The following is a 17,039-nucleotide window of genomic DNA, read 5'->3' as shown; positions in this document are numbered from 1 at the left end:
CCCATATACCCCAAATATTATCATTTCAACATATAATTAATGGAAAAGTATTGATATATTTTACTTTCTTTTGCATTGTCGATAAAATTTGCTATATATTTTGAGTTGACAGCACATCTCAATTCGAACCAGCCACAATTCAAATGTTCAGTAGCTACGTGGCTACCATATTGTACAACACAGTTCTGGACTTTTACACCAGGTTTTCCAACTGGGACATACGAAATCGGAGAGGGACAGAGGGCTATCTAGTGCATGAACCTCAGCTATGAGCTTTGGGATCGCAAGTGGTGCAGACATGCCATTTCTAAGATGATAGAGGAAGTCAGAAAATTCAGCTCAAGTATTATATATCCCATCTTTCTTTAACAGATACAGTTTGGCAACATAAACCAACTCAGAGTATTAATGTTAGCTGTGTTAGTAATCCACTGTTAATAACTGCACAGACAGCTGACTGATTTCAAAGAACCAATAAAATTGAGTTCTGACCAAGAGCCAGGTATAACTTGGAACAGGCCCAAATTGAATGTAAGTTATCTACAGACATTACCTACTTCTGGGAGGTATCTCCTACCTTCTTTTGAGTCCCTTCCTTGGTGGCACTACCGTGTTTCCCCAAAAATAAGACCGGGTCTTAAGGTTAGCTCCAAAACACACATTAGGGCTCATGTTCAAGTGATGTCATCCTGAAAAATCATGCTAAGGCTTATTTTCCGGTTAGGTCTTATTTTCGGTGAAACACGGTATTTGGTGACTCCTTATTTAGCCTACATTATGTAACTAACTAACAACTAACTAACTAGCTAACTAACTACGTGTGTGTATGTATATATAAACACACATATACATATATACACATATATACATACATATATACGTATATATACACTCATACGTATGTCACTATATATCTGAGTCACTGTATATATAATTACATATCTTTGTATTTGGGAAATGTGTCTTTGCACATAGTTTCATAGCTCCTGTATGTATTTTTTAATCTAAATTTTTTCATCTACCTTGAAGTAATACTGTAACTGCAAACCTATAATTTACTTTTAAGCTCTTCCTTCTGATAAACTTATCTATTGGTGCTGGGTCTAATTATAGCTCCGGGCATAACCATGTGTATTATTCATCTGAATGAGTGAGCCTGTCTGGCAGCAAGGGACTGCTGTTGCCAAAGCTTAATTGTCATTTGGACTTAATATATTCTTTCTACATCTCACTGTCAGCTTCAAGAGAGGTGAAAGGGAAGATGGGGCAGCAATGCTGTATTCTGGCCCCCTGCACCACTTCTGCTCAGTGTATTTTAACACTTTACATTAAACTTTGCTAACTATGGTTTTATTGTTCTTCTTCATCTCTTTTTAAATAAGAGAAATCAAACACTGGAGATAAAATTGAACTTTCCTTCATTGCCATCTCCAGATCTATTTCCTCCCATCACCCCACTCCACCCTGCTCCTTACACAACCGCTATCATGAATTTAGGTGTATTTCCAGTTCATTTCTTAAAAGATTTTGACATAGGTCTGTATCTATATACAATATAAAATACTGTTTTTTGTTTCTAGTTTATACAGTAAGGTCACACTGTACATATGCTGCAACTTGCTGCTCTCACATAGCATTTTCGTAGACTTTTTTGGCATACTTTTTCTTAGTATGAAAATTTGATACATAATATAAGAACATATCTAACATATAAGGAAGTTACGAAAACCAGTCATAAAACAGATGACTCCTGAATCCACCATACATACTGAGAAGTCCGATATTTCCAGCACCGTTGAAGCTCCACCCTTTGATCCCACCCAGGAAACTAGTCCTTTGAACTTTGTTTTCATTCTTTTTTTGTTTTCGGCCTTACCTCATCTGTTCGTGTCCCTCAACAATATACTTTCTTGTTTGCTTGGTTTTGAACGTTGTAGAAATAGTACCATATCGGATATATTCCTTTTAGACTTCACTTTTTATTCAGTGTGATGTTTTCAAGATTCATCTGTGTTAATCTGCATATTTCACTGCTGGATAGTAGTAGTCCTTTGGGTGAATTTGTCACTTTTTCAGTCAGTGGACATTCATGCTGTTTCCAATTTTGCTATTACAAATAGTGCTTACATGAACATTCTGGTACATGTGTAAACATTTCGCTGAGCTATGTACCTAGAAATGCAATTGCTGGGTTGTAATATAGGAGTATATGTGTTCAACTTAAGTGGGTAAGTCCACATTCTTATCCAAAGTGATCGAACTTAGTCAGCGTGTGTAGGAGTTCTTGTTCTTCCCATACTCCTCAACGCTTGGTTTTGTCAGGCACTAATTTTTGCCTATATCTAATTGTAATGTTAAGTTTCACTTCCCTGATTTTAATGATTGAGCATTTTTATGTGGTTATTGGCCATTCATGTTTCTTGTTTTTGGAAATGCCTATTTATGTCTTTTCTAATGGATTAATAGTCTTTTTTTATTATTGATTCAGAGACATTTGTATATTCTAAACACTAGAAGTGAGTCAATTTTATATGACCCAAATACCTTGTCTCAGTTTATGGCTTGCCTTGTCACTCTCTGTAGTCAAACTCTAAATAAAACTTTGTACTTATGCATTTAAGTGTGTAAACCATCTGCAACAAAGGTGTTTGTATATTTATTGAGGTAGAAAACCAATTTTCTATTTTCCAAATACAAAAACTATTTTCCTAGCCCCATCAATTGTGACATACATCAGATTTCCACATGTGTGTGGAAAAGTTTGAGGAGTTCCTTTGAGCTTCCAAACACATTTTAGAATCAGCTTGTCAAGTTTCATTTTTAAGAAAAGCTGTTGGACTTTTGATTAGAATTGCATTGGATCAATTTGGAGGAAATGGATATTTATAGTATACTGGGTCTCCCTACCCATAAAGTTGGTATCTCTCTATTTAATTCTCTTGTGTTGTATTTCAATAAGTTTTATCATTTGCTCCGTAATAATCATTTTATGAAATTTTTCTTATATTTTAATACTATTGTAACAAGTATTTTATAATACATTTTCTATTTTTGTTGGTGTATTGCAATGCAGTTCATATTTGCATATTGATCTTATATCCAGCCGCTCTTTCATTAAATTTAGTAAATTGTGTAGAGATTTGGGGAGTTTTCTGTGTGCATAAATACTGCAAAAGTTAGCTGTTCTATTTTTTCCATCCCAATCCATAATTTGTTTTTTCCTTACGTCTTCCATCACTTGATGAATAGGTTCTCTAGTACAATAATGATGCAAAATGGATCTAGTGAGCTTCTTTGTATTGTTCCTCAATTTTTATAGGGTGTGCTTTTAATATTTTACCATTGAATGTTAGTTGTTGTGAGGTTTTTGATAGGTGCCCTTTATTAGGTTAAAGTTTTTCCTTCTACTCCAATTTTGCTAAGAGTTTTTATCATGAATGGCTATCATTAAAGCCTATTGGGTACTTTTTCTGCATCTATTGAAATTACCTTTTAGTTTCCTACTTTAATCTGTTAGTGAGCTAACTTGCATTAATAAATTTCTATTATTAAACTGTCCTTGCATTCCCAGAATAATCCCAATTTGGTTAAGACGCATGCTTTTGAGCAATGTGTTTTTGTAGATATAAGCTAATTTCAAAACGAGAGAGAATAGAAGATAAATCTCTGTTGACAATAAAGTCCTTCCCAGGCACCTTAACAGGTATGAGGAGAATGTCTGGCTGTTAGATGTAGATATTAGCTTGATGTAGCACAAAGAACACTGAAAAGCTACATTATTTTTGCCCTTCTGTTCGCTTGAGAGAATTAATGCAATTCAGTTGACTCCTGTGGGCCTTATTTTCCTCAGTGAGTTTCTCTAAGACTCAGGGACATATGTTTGCTGCTAGAGCCATGTGGCTTCTCTTCAGTTATTCATCCATCATCACCCAACAAACATTTACTTACTAGGCACTAAGGACGAGGCAAAATCTATTCTTCAAGGAACTTCTAGGGAGGGACAGAAAACATAAACTGTTACAAAACACAGTTATAAAATGAAGTGATACATATTATCTTCTACAGACCACACTAGTCAGTGATTCCTGGTGGTGGAGATGGTGGGATGAAAAGCGAGTTTTGCGGTGGAAAGAGAGAAAAGAAGAATTAGGTGGGATATGATATTTAAGCTGAGTTTTATGGACAGTGAATGTTTACTGATCGCCACGAACCTTGTTTGTGTTCTCAGTTGTTAAAAAAGGGATATTAGACTTCTTTTTCTCTAGCTGCCCTTTTGGCTTTGAAAATGTGTCTCTTTGACCCTATGATCATATTACCCTTCTCAGGACCTCAAAAATAATTTCATCTTTATTAAACATCTGTGCTCCTGCCTCTCGTCTATGTGTCCTTTGAATCTTTTGTTCATTGATTTAGGGTTGTGACTGACAAAATGGAATCTTCTTTGTTCTATATTAAGTAATACCAACATACGCCGTTTATAGAATACTGATGATATTGACAAATGAATCATCATATAGAATTAACTTATTAACTTTGTTGCATTTTTATGAAATTGCTGAATTTATTGTTACCATAGATATTTAAATTCCAGGCTTTATATAATCTCTAAGCACATTTCATTTGTATGTCTTATTTCAGTGCTGGACCCAAAGGAGACAACATTTATGAATGGAGGTCAACTATATTGGGACCCCCAGGATCTGTCTATGAAGGAGGGGTGTTCTTTCTTGACATTACCTTTTCACCAGACTATCCGTTTAAACCCCCTAAGGTCAGTATGAAATATTCATCCATTTTAGCAATGTATTTTGTTGTATATGTATATACATATACGTATTCTTAAATATACATACCTAGGAATGCATGTCTATTCTGTTAGCATAGACACCAGCGCAGGGCGGATTGTATGTAAAAGGAAGCAGAATGGGAAAAATTAGAGCTTTTTCCCCCACCGCAGCCCTTTACTCATATTTCATTGCTTTTTCTCATCCTTTTTTAGTGTCTGCTTTCTGTGGTATACGTTTAAATGTGACATTAGACAGCATGTTATGGCAAGAAGTAGGGTTTCCAGTGACAAAGCCATAGTATAGCTGATACTTAATTTCTGTCTTTCCACTCTACTTTGGCCCAGCCCGTAGGTCTCCTGGAGTAGCTGTTGCACTGCTAGTGATGCGAGGACCTTTCCCTGACAGCCTCTTCAGTAAAGGAAGTTCAGAGTGGGGAAGAGGAGGGAAAACTCAGATCAGGCAGCTGTGCTGCTTTAAGTCTTGTGTAGTCTCTTCTGTGAAATACACGTCTCAGAAAAAGTGTGGGCTTATCCAAGTTCTGCATAACAGAAATGTGTAAATTAAACAAAGCTGGAAGGGAAAACTAGTAAGTTAGATAAAATAATTCATCTTCCAAAAAGGCCTTGATGGACTGGAGGGATGAGCCAAAACTAACAAGATGAAATTTAACATGGCTAACTGTGTAGTGTTTCATTAAGAGTCAGAAAGGAATCATGATACAGTATTTCCCAATACTGCTTTACTTTCGTATAAATAAAATTTGCAGGCTTTAAACTGACTAAAATTCTGTGGGAACTTGAGTTCTTGAAGCCTTAAGGAGACATTTTTAGGAGTACAGTCTCCAGAACTCTGGACCAGTCTCACTGTATCTGGCAATGCCACATTCACTTCTCAGCGCCTCATTTTAAGAAGGACAAACCAGAATAAGCTGGGTAGAGAAAGAGCCATTGGCGGTCTTGAGTTTCTTCACTGAGTCAAGCATTGTAGTGGGCATCAGCTGTGCCAACTCACTTCTTCTCCAGAATACCCAAGTAAGGCTAGGGTGTTCCCTTTGACCGATGATGAAGCTTCGAGAGGTTTTCCAATAATGTACAACCAAGAATCCACTGAGCTCTGACTCCAGGGACCATGTACTTTCCTCTGAATTATACACAGTTACCCTGGAGATGTTTACTAGAAAAAAATAGGACATAGAAGGCATGTGATATTTGTCCTCAGATGTTTCAGGAACTGCGGTGTGGGTTGAGGTTAGACTTTATCCTGGAAGGCTGGATGGGACAAAAATAGAAGCAGGAAGGTGTCAGTTACAGGAAAGTAGATTTCAGTTCTATATAAGGAAAATGTGACCCATTGCTAGACAGTCTGCTTCTGAGTAGCTGTACTTTGGAGACACGGGGCTTCCCTATACTGGGAGTGTTATTATTAAAAAAAAAAAAAAAATAGTAATAAAAGCTGAATTAGTACTTGTCAAGATTATCACCAGAAAAAATTAAATCCCTCCACTGAATGAATTTGATTAGACAATCGCTTAGGACAAAAAGAAAACTCAAACTTTGGTAACTCAAATTGTAATTTAAATGCACACTTATTAGAAACTTCTGGGAAGTTTTTCAAAGCAAATTATCACCACCTAATTTATCAGTTTTAGAAATCAGATTTTGTAGACAGATATGTCACTGTAAGGGGGAAGTCTGTTTGTGTCTTGAAAGCTGTTACCTAAAGCAATACTTTTATCATTACTAGTTTTGAAGTACCATGTTCGTGCCTTTCTCATCTCCTATTACTCTAAATAGTCCCTATTTGGAGTTAAGTCTTGTTTTTTCTCTCTGTTGCCGTCATGCTATGTTCTTTTCCAACAACCTTAGCCACATATTTTGATTCATGCAACATTTCCCAATACTCTGCAGAATGAACCAGAGGAGCAGTAGGTGTCAGGGAGAATTTCCGGTGACAGCAAAGGCTCACAAATAAATCTAATTGGCTCTCTAATGTTTATCAAATATCCATACCATAAAATTAGTCTATAGCATGATTGGATCCATAGATGATTTTTCCCAAACTTTCATATTTGGAATCTATAATGAGGACTCTTAAATTACCGTAGTGCTCAAATATATCACTTAAAGGTTAGTGAAGTGATTTGGAGGACTCTTCTTGCCACAGGAACGTTTTGGGAGTAGGACTTAATCAGTTTGAATATCCCACAGTCCAGTGCCTAAGTTTTCAAAAATCAGAGATGAACTATTCAATAATTTCTTTCAGAAATCTCCTGAATTCTAAATGAGGCGAGCAAAACAATTTTTAATTCAGTATGTAATGTTCATTAAACTTAGTACACTAGTTTCAAATAGGCCGAGTACTAGTTGTACTTTCAAATGCTGTATCTCAGTACAATTTTTAGTACATTGATTTTTCTATATATGTAATCAATACATGTATGCATCTGTTACTAAATCTACAGCATTTTTCTTTGTATGACATTGTCAGTTGCATCTGAAGTATCAGATGCCAAGTCTTTAGTTGAATTCTTAACCACCACTGATAATATTATTTCTCTGGGAAAATATCTGTTCAGTGAAACTTTACAAATAATACAGCCAAAAAGAAAAGCATAATAAGTTGCTGATATGTCCCAGTTTTTTAATACTGGATTTCTTTTTCAGTGAGACATACATTTTAATGTTATAAGTCAGATAACTATTTTTTAAGTAGAAATTGCTTTCTATCTTATTGGGGACTACATTTCTTATTCATTTTATAGATAATTACTCCTATGCTCAAAACCTGCACTTTTTTATTTTAAAAGTCTAATGTGTATTTTAATATTTTAACTTTTCAAAATCTACATTTATAATAGAATAGAAAGTAGTTGCAGATAAGTAAAAGGAAATTATCTATAATCTTAACCCAAAAAGTAATTATTCATGCTATTTTGTATATCTATTTTGAGATTTTTTTGTTCTCTGCATGTATATGTATACATGTATGAGAATGTTTTTATGCATACACACAAATATATATGCACATAAGAATTGGTCCATATTCCCCATCGTTTCGGAATTACTTTTTACCTAACATTATATATTCACCCTACACTATGTATTTCCAGTAAACATATAACCACATTACAATTATAGAAGCTATGTAGTATTCAGTTATATAAATACATCAAATTTAATTAATTTTCTGTGATTGGACATTTAAGCTCTTGTCAATATGTGTTATAATTAGTCATGAAATGAGCATCCTTATAATTACATATTTTATATACTTGAATGTTTATTTTGAGGCCAAATTTGTTGACATGGAACTTCTGGGTAGGTGGGTTTACATACATTTGTAGAATGTCGATAAAGGTTAACAAATTGCCCTCCAGAAAAAATGATGAGTTTACATCATGGTCATCAACATCTGATGGTATAGAACTTCCCTCCACTCATCTCAGCTCTGAGAATTCCTAGTCGTCTTTAATCTCCGCCAGTCCAATAAACGAAAAGCGGTATCTCATGGTTGCTTTAATTTATATTTATTTGAGTACCAGTGAGATACGGAATCATTTCCATGTATTCTTTAGTCCAGTTATTTCTGTTTTTATGACTAATATGAAAGTTTTTTCTTGAAAGTCCCACACCAAATAAAATTAACAAGTGTACTTGAAAAGTTCAGAAGCAAAATAACGAAATATGCTTTATTCATATATATTTTTTGTTTATTTATTTGTTTGTTTGTTTATTGTACTATAAACACTTTGTATTGTGACATGTCTAATGTTTTAAGTCTCAGAGATTCTTATGACATACATCCTAACGAAGGAGTCATGTTAGATAACAGGTCAAATCTTTGTTTCTACAGTACAAATACATAAAGGTAGCCTATTCATAATTTGGCTTTTTCTATCTCCCTGTGGATCTGGATATTTTATTTTTTTTAAAAAAGTGGGCATTCTAAACAGATTTAAGAGTATGTAGGTGGGAGGATCAAGCATTTTTGTTATTTGCTTTTAGTATCTCAGGCACCCTATGTACAAATCAGACATGCTGTCTCAGTGTTTAGTTTTATATCTATTAGTGGAAAGAATTGTTTTTTTTTGCTAACAATCAGACACTATAGTATATGCCAGTAGATACTTTCCAAAAAGGAATAACCAAACTTGTGCCTAAGATGTTTTTTTTAAAAAATTACATGTATACATAGAAGTATTTGTGTGAGAAGAAAGCTTTTTAATATTAATATCTAAAACCTTTTTAATGCAGTTTGTTCTTTTATTATGAGTTTTATCAGATACATTTTAAAATAAACCTTAGAGGTCACTTCAGAGACTGTTATGTTTCATGGGGTTTTTTGGTTTGTTTTTATAAACTCTAACTGTGGATTGCTTACTAAGGAAATGTCAGCTAATAGGAAAGGTCTTAACTGCTTTCAGACAATGAAATAGATCAGTTGGGTTCGTCAGATTTTCAAAATCTTCATTTTGTTTTTCTCATTAGATTTTTTTTTTTCCCCAAGTCAAGTTGTTGTCCTTTCAATCTTAGTTGTAGAAGGCGCAGCTCAGCTCCAGGTCCAGTTGCTGTTTCTAGTTGCAGGGGGCGCAGCCCACCCTCCCTTGGGAAGTCGAACCGGCAACCTTGTGGTTGAGAGCCCACTGGCCCATGTGGGAATCGAACCGGCAGCCCTGGGAGTTAGGAGCACGGAGCTCCAACCGCCTGAGGCACCGGGCCGGCCCTCCTCATTAGATTTTAACCTTAAATTGACAGGTCAAGGCTAATCAAAAATAAAGGAGCTAGTTATAGTATGAAGCAATCATATCCAGAGACAGATCTGGTCTGATTAAAAGCCAGAGACAGATCTATAACTAAAGTTCAACAAAGAGTTCCACAGTTTTATTCCAACTAGGTTATTATTATTATTTACTTGTTTTTGTTATTGCTGTTTCTGTTACTGCTTAAAGAAGAAAGTGGACAATGCCTCCCAGGATCTGCAGAAAGAGCAGTAGCTTACATGTGTAAACCCGACTGCCCACTCATTTGCTCTGGCCTTGGGGATAACACACGGTTGTCATGGAGTAACATGAATTAACTTGTTTGTAACCTGAGTTCATATATTCATATAAAGCCTTGGACATGGATCAAGTGCTTTCATGCATATTGAATTGCCTATTTGACTTCTCAAGTTGAACATCCAGCAATCACCTCAAACTTAACAGGTCCAAAACCAGACTATTAATTACACAACCTCACTCATCTCCTGCCAAAGCAGTTCTTCCAGCCTTCCCCATCTTAAAGAATGGGAACTCTATTTCTCTAGCTGCTAAAACTAAAAACCTTACAATCATCCTCATCCTTGAATCCTCTCACGCAGCCTAGCCAGATCCAGTCTTACTGGCCTAAAATATTCACAATAAATCCAGAATCTAACCATTTCTCCTCACTTCTCCCTAGTAACACTGGCCCAAGCCACCACCTACTTCTCCCCTTTCCCAGATTATATTGGAAGTCTCCTATCTGGTCTCCCTGCTTCTGATGTATTCCTCCTCGGTGCCTATCCCTACACCAAATGAGCCTTTTATAACATAAGTCAGATTATGGCGTTCTTTGCCTAAAACCCTTCAGTGATTCCCAACTCACTGAATAAAAGCACACCAAACCTTAGAGAATCACCCTGTTCACAACGTATTTTTCAGCATTGCCAGCTATCTTGACTCAGATACTCTGAGCATGCGCCTTCCACGGAGCCTTTACATTTGCTCTTCTGTCTGCCTGCACTGTCTTCCCCCAGAAGTTCACATGGCTCGCTCCATTTCTCCTCTCAGATGTCTGCTCAAATGTCACCTTTTCAGAGGAGCTCTGTATGACAGCTCCCAACCACCCATGCTCCCTACGAGCTTCCCCACCACTACTACCATACTTGATTTTTCTCATTGCACTTCGCCCTCTGACATGATATATGTCTTTGTTTATGAGTTTACTATGTTTCCCTTTCTCCAGTTAGTATGTAGGCTCCTGGAGCCCAGAGACTTGGTCTGTTCTGATGTCCCTCCTGTATTCCCAGCACATAGAGCAATGCCTGGCAATTCAGTAACAAAATTCCATAAAATTTTGTTAATTTAATCCATACAACTTTGCCATAAAGACATTAAACCCCCGGCCCCCTTCATAGATCAGAAAACTAAGGCCCACAGAAGTTAAGTGGCACACAGGTCACATAGGAAGCAGGTAACAGAACTGGAATTCAAACCCAGTTTTAAACTGAACCTTTCATTCCCCAATTACAGAGAAGATTTAAATTGCTTATGTTTCTGGAAGAAGGAACAATTGTTCTTAGATTTTACACGCTGGTATAAATTATTTATATCAGATCATTCTCTAAGCCTGGTTTATTAGGAGGAAGATGAGAGGTCATACAGTGTTACAAAGAGGTTTTGAGTGCCTATCTTTCAGTTTTGCCAAGGGCACTCTTAGCAAAGGCACCTGGGACTTTTCTCCAATGTGTTCCTAATTCACACACACTGAGGTATTAATTCTGTGTTGAACAATCAATACGTATTTCTGGATTTTGCTAGACCCAAGCTAAAAGAGAAGTCATTTCACATCTTACAGGTCATTTTCACGCTTACCTAGTGTCAAGAACAGCCTTGTATCCTCAGTATCATGACTGGGCTGTGATATTGCTTACATCTCATGGGTCAGTCATTTTTCTTTTCAGTCTGTTCTCCTTTTTGATGAACCTTTTAAAAATGCCATGCTATACTTTAATGTTGTGTGAAATTTTAAATCGACTGTGATGAGTAAAAATAGATCAAAACAGTGGTCATTGTCTTCCTGCTTTTGAAACAACACGCATTACATCCATCCGTGTGTCCAACTACCAGCCCCACCTACCACCAATTTAAGAATTACTAAGAAGTAGGGTTGGATTTTGTTTGTTCATTTTCAGGGCAAGCAGTACCAGCTTTCTTTTTTCTAAACCAAAATTAAATATGCCTATAAGCTAATAGAAAAATCATCCATTGGGCTGACAGGAAGTTTAGTTTAGACATATTTGGGGAGGATACCTCTCTCCTTTGCTTTCTGTAGTCCAATGCAGTTCTAGATTTGGAAGAAGGACCTTTAGTTTATCATTGTCTCCTCAGAAATGCTCATGGCCCAAGCCAACTTTATCTGCTCAGGTTGAATCAACTCAGCGACCTGCACCTTTGCCCAGGCTCTGATGGAGTGGGTATGCAGTCAGCCCCTCTGAGAGCTAGTCGCCACTCCCCTGTCAAAGTTTTGCCATAGAAGGGGGCGTTTCAAACAAGTATTTTGTTGTGTCCCTCCATGCTCTGGAACTCTTTTCTCTGTGGAATGTGACCTCACTCCATATGGGAGTTGGTGTTTGTTGATATTACTGCCGGCATAACTGGGAGGAGTGGACAGGCCTACATTCTTTCACAAAGGATGTTTTTTACAGGGAGGTTAAATGAACAAAGGAAACTGGAGTGAGACATTCAGATGTTTGGAAAATGAGAAGCTCTCTTGCTGTCACAGCCAGGGAAAGATGGCAACTCACTTATCAGAGACAGGTGATTTTTTTTCCAAAGAAAGGTTCACAAGTCTAGACAAGTGACGCTCTCCCCTCCCAGGGCTAACTTGAAGATGAAGTCTTCAAGATCCCAAACATCAAAGAGTGGGGATCCACTAATCCCAGAAAATAGTAAACACTGGGAACTCTGAAACACTACAAGTCACACAAAGTTCAGGCACAATAAGGTGATGTTGAAGGAGTAGTCTTGTAAAGAGGAAAACCTCTGCACAACTGAGCTGGGAAAGGCTTCAAATTTGGCATTTTTCTAATTTGTAGAAAAGAGCCCCTGATGAGACCAGATCAAGACATGGAACAGATACCCTGTATACATTAAGTGTTTGTAAATTTAAAAACATCATATTTTATTGCCTACTTGAGAAATGGGTTGGGGAAGATGGTATTCTATATTTAAGAAAAAATTGTAATATTCTGTTTAAATGTGTTACTTGTTTTATAGCTATGTGTAATGTTACTTTGTTCAAGCTTAGATGCAGTAGAGAAGGCTGAATTAATTTTTAAGACTACCAGCCAAATATCAACCCCTTTATCATCAAGTTTCCCTGATCTTTTTTCCCTTAGAGTTGGAGCTGGGTCTCTTGATAAGATAGCAGCCTCTTAGAGGTTTGCTCAAGCAGGTCCAAGGAAAATGAGGCAGGGAGAAAGGAGTGTTTTCAGTTCCCAGCTGGCCAAGATCAGAGGCAGTATGTAATCATAGCTTGTCACTGCATTATGGAAAGATAGGGTCAACTGGCCTTTGCAAATATTATGCAGGTCTTGCCCTATAGAAAGTAAGGTGAAACAAAGTCAGAAGTTAAAGACTGTAAATGAAATAGATCTAAGATTAGATAGCTACACTGATTCATACAGGTGTAGCTATTCTAAGCAATCAGATATATTTTTCTTACGGTATCAGTATGTTAGCAGAAACCTACCAAAAATCCTTAGAAGTTGGTTGCTTTTTAGAATATATTTTAAAGCTAATTTATAAAGCAGAGGTTTATTGAGCTCTTACTTTTCAGGGTCCTTGATACATAAAGATGAATAAAGCACAGCCCGGGGAGCATGGAGGCAAGGAGAACAACAGCTAGGAGCTAATGGATTAGTCCAGGCAAAAAAAGTATGAAGGCTGAGTTTTGGGGATGAAGACAGAGTAACAATATATGAATTCTTTTTTCATTCCTTTATTCAATAAACGTGTGTACCATGCACCAAGTCAGATACTGAACATAATAGAGGTGTCTCTTCTTACATAGAGTTTATATTGCAGATATGGTAGAACAGGATTTCTCAACTTCAGCATGATTGACACTTAAGGAAAGAAGATTTTGTCATGGAGGGCTGTCTTTCCCATTGTAGGACGCGTAACAGCATCCCTGGCCTCTATCTACTACATACCAATAGCAGTCTGTCTCCTCTGTCCTCCATCCCTCACTTTGTAACAGAAATGTCTCCAGATACTGCCAAATACCCCCAGGAACACTCTTTTAGCTGTAGCATCATCCATATCCATTGGCGACTGACTGGAGACATCTATGTGGGCTCTCTGGTTTCTCATCTGAATGACCAGGTGGAGACATGTTTCTTACAAGAAACCTATAGGACATCTGGGTGGAAAATGTTCATTAGGAAGCTTTACAGATCTCGAGTTTAGTGATGTGAGCTAGAAGTTGAGCTTTGGTAGTTAAAATTCTAGAATAAATGACTTCACCTATAGAAATGTGCAGTTTTCAACCCAAACTGAGTTTTTGGAGCTATAAATTTCCAGAATGTATTTCCCAAAGGAAAGACTGATAATTGAAAAAATTAACAAAACTCACATTTTTCTCTTTTTCATTATGTTCTCAGTGTTTTGGGATTGGGAATTTATTTTTCTTATAGAGTACAGAACAATGCCTTACAAAATATCATATTCTCTTTAAAAGACTCATTTGTTGTTAATAAATCATAAAACCATGAACAATTAAACGAGTCAAATAAATTAATCTACGCACAAGTGCCTAAATAAGGACTAAAATAAATCAATATGATTATGTGTGGTTGAAGTACGCTTCTGCAGGGGAATGGACTGAATAACCTTCCTCAAGCTCCCCTTGAGCCTTCATTTCAGTTCCAGGTTTATGGACATGATGGTGGTTATGATGGAGAATTGTGTGCTAGACACTAGACTGTATTTTTTAATGCCTAGTATTTTATACTAACATACTGTATTTTTACACTCTTATCTCACTTGATGCTCTCACTTTGCTAGGCAGACTTCATTATCACAAGAGACTAAAATTTACATTAAGTAATGTGGTTAGGATCACATAGCTAGTAAGTACCAGGGCAGAATTAGAACTCCTGGCCTTCTGATTTCCAGTCCAGCAACCCCCACTGACCTGTGAAGTGATGCTAATCACACAATAATTCAACTTATTTCCAGCAGCCATACTTTAGATTACCTCTTGTGTTCTTTTCTGTAGTTACTGCAAAACATCCTTTTTGCCTTTCTCTTTGTGGTAAATTAGGTTAAATGAGGTTTTTTGCTTTGGCATTTGCCAAATTACAAACTTGTGTATTACAAGATATTGTATACTTATGATACCCTATACTTGGCCACTAACTTATTGTAATTTCTATCCCTATAGATTATATAAAACAATACCACAAAGAACACTCCAAGTGACACTCCCAATTTAGATTACCTGCCTTTTCCCTACATCCTCAACAGCGCTGTGTGGCACCACCAAATATTTGACCTTTACCAATCTAATTAATAGGAAAGGATGTTTAATTATAACTGCATTTCTCTTATGAGTAAGAATACCTTTTCATTTGTGTGAAGGTTGGTCTTTTTCTTACTGAAAAGAAAGCTTATAGAAACCTATGCTCTTGACACTTTTCAACCATGTGACTTTTGATGACGCTAAACTCTCTGGAACTTGGTATTTTCCTCCGTAAAGAGGAAGTTTAATGATCTCTAAGATTCCTTTCATCTTTAATTGTCAGTGATTTGTCACTGCCCTGCGTAAAACTCTTTAGTGGCTTCTCATTGCACTTAAAATAAAATCCAGGTTTCTTACATTGGCCTACAAGGTCTTCACGATCATTCCACCTGCTCATAACACTGTAGCCCTCCTCCTCCTTTCTCTTCTTCAGGATGTTAGGGTTTCCTGACCCCTTCGCCTGGGACACGTTTGATCCAGTTCTTCGTGTGAGCACCACCTTCTCATTCTTCAGGCCTCAACTTCCGTCTTATCTAATGAGAGGTGTAACCTGAGCACCTTATATAAATAGTTCCACACTGGTTATTTTCTATCACATCAACCTCATAATTTCTCATGAAACTTTTCGCAGTCTGACATTTATCCTTGTTAGTTGATTGGTTTTGTTTTCTGCCTGCTCACACACTAGACTCTAAGCTGAGAACAGACCTTTTCTATAGTACTTGGCAAATAGTACTTTTGATGAAGCAAATACTCATTTTACTTGTCATACTTTTAACACTTCAAAAATCTGTGCTCTGTTAGTTTGTAGTATTGAAAAGTTGTTCAGTAAGAGTGTGAGAGAGAGAGAGAGAGAGAGAGAGGGGGGGGGGGAGAGAGGGGGGGGGAGAGAGAGAGAGGAGAGAGAGCGCGCGCGCGCTCGTGCTCATTCTTTCCCCCAGAATTAGACCCACCTGGAAGGCAGGATCTTCCTTTTCCATGAAGATGTCTGTTATAAGAGCATATAATAGACCCAGTAGAAAGTAAAGCATTTTATTTTAAAACAGTGAAAACTAATACAATTTATCTTCAAATGCTTAAAATAAAGTGCTGCAGATATTGGCATGAAACTCATTGGCAATAAATTGATCCATGTTAAAGAAAAAACTTGAGTTTTTCCATTTTGTTTGAAATACTCTTGATTTTTAAGTATATAGGCTATATTTTATGTAGACCGTCTTTTGACACAAATCATGAGCAAATAATTTGTATCTTTAAATATGGATTTGAATAATACTCAGTACGTGGGCCAAATTTTGAAAAGCAAGAAAAAGTTATAACCCAAGAACCAAGAACCTTTTACTGTATCTACCTTCGGTAATGTAGTATGAACATATTCACTCTTCTGAGCCATTTTTTACAGCTTCAGAAGTCACATGAAAGGCAAATCAATGCATGTGCTTGTTTTCAAAGCCAGACTTAAGCAAAGAAAATATGTAAACTTTGTCTTTACTGCCACCTTGTCACATTGTACAACTGTCACTTCTTAAGCTTTGAACAAAAAATTCCTGGGGAAATAATACCTGTGTAGTAGAATGGATAAATAAATTATGATGTATTCATACAGTGGAATACTATATAATAATGAAATTAATTAAAAACATTAAACAATGAGCAATGCAAATGAATCTCACAAACACAATATTGAAAGAAGAATATGTACTATATGGTTTCATTTATATAAGTTCAAAAACATGAAAAACTATAGCGGAAGAAGTCAAAATAGTGGTTACATTTGGAATGGTTATGGCTGATAAGAAACGCCAGAGAGGTTTCTGGGGTGCTAGCAATATTCTACATTTTATTCTAGGTGGTGGTTACTCGACTGTGTTCGCTTTGTAAAAATTCATTAACCTCTTTTATGAATTGATTTTTATGGTCAATGAAGAATACAATTACTCCTCTCCGGGCCAAAAATATTCCATCATATTACTCATATTACTATAAA

General features: G+C 36.5%; 1 protein-coding gene across 2 annotated transcripts in view; it reads left to right on the top strand.

The window, feature by feature from the left end:
* LOC117037272 (ubiquitin-conjugating enzyme E2 E2) overlaps positions 1-17,039 on the top strand; it is a 297,302-nt gene that overhangs the window by 227,432 nt on the left and 52,831 nt on the right. For both annotated transcript variants that reach the window (XM_033133162.1, XM_033133163.1), the window contains exon 4: positions 4,639-4,771. In XM_033133162.1, the coding sequence (XP_032989053.1) occupies positions 4,639-4,771 (133 nt within the window). The remainder of the gene's footprint in view (positions 1-4,638; positions 4,772-17,039) is intronic.

The sequence above is a fragment of the Rhinolophus ferrumequinum genome, chromosome 17 (assembly GCF_004115265.2).
Source record: "Rhinolophus ferrumequinum isolate MPI-CBG mRhiFer1 chromosome 17, mRhiFer1_v1.p, whole genome shotgun sequence".
Lineage (NCBI taxonomy): Eukaryota > Metazoa > Chordata > Mammalia > Chiroptera > Rhinolophidae > Rhinolophus > Rhinolophus ferrumequinum.
This window is presented reverse-complemented; position numbering and strand designations above follow the sequence as displayed.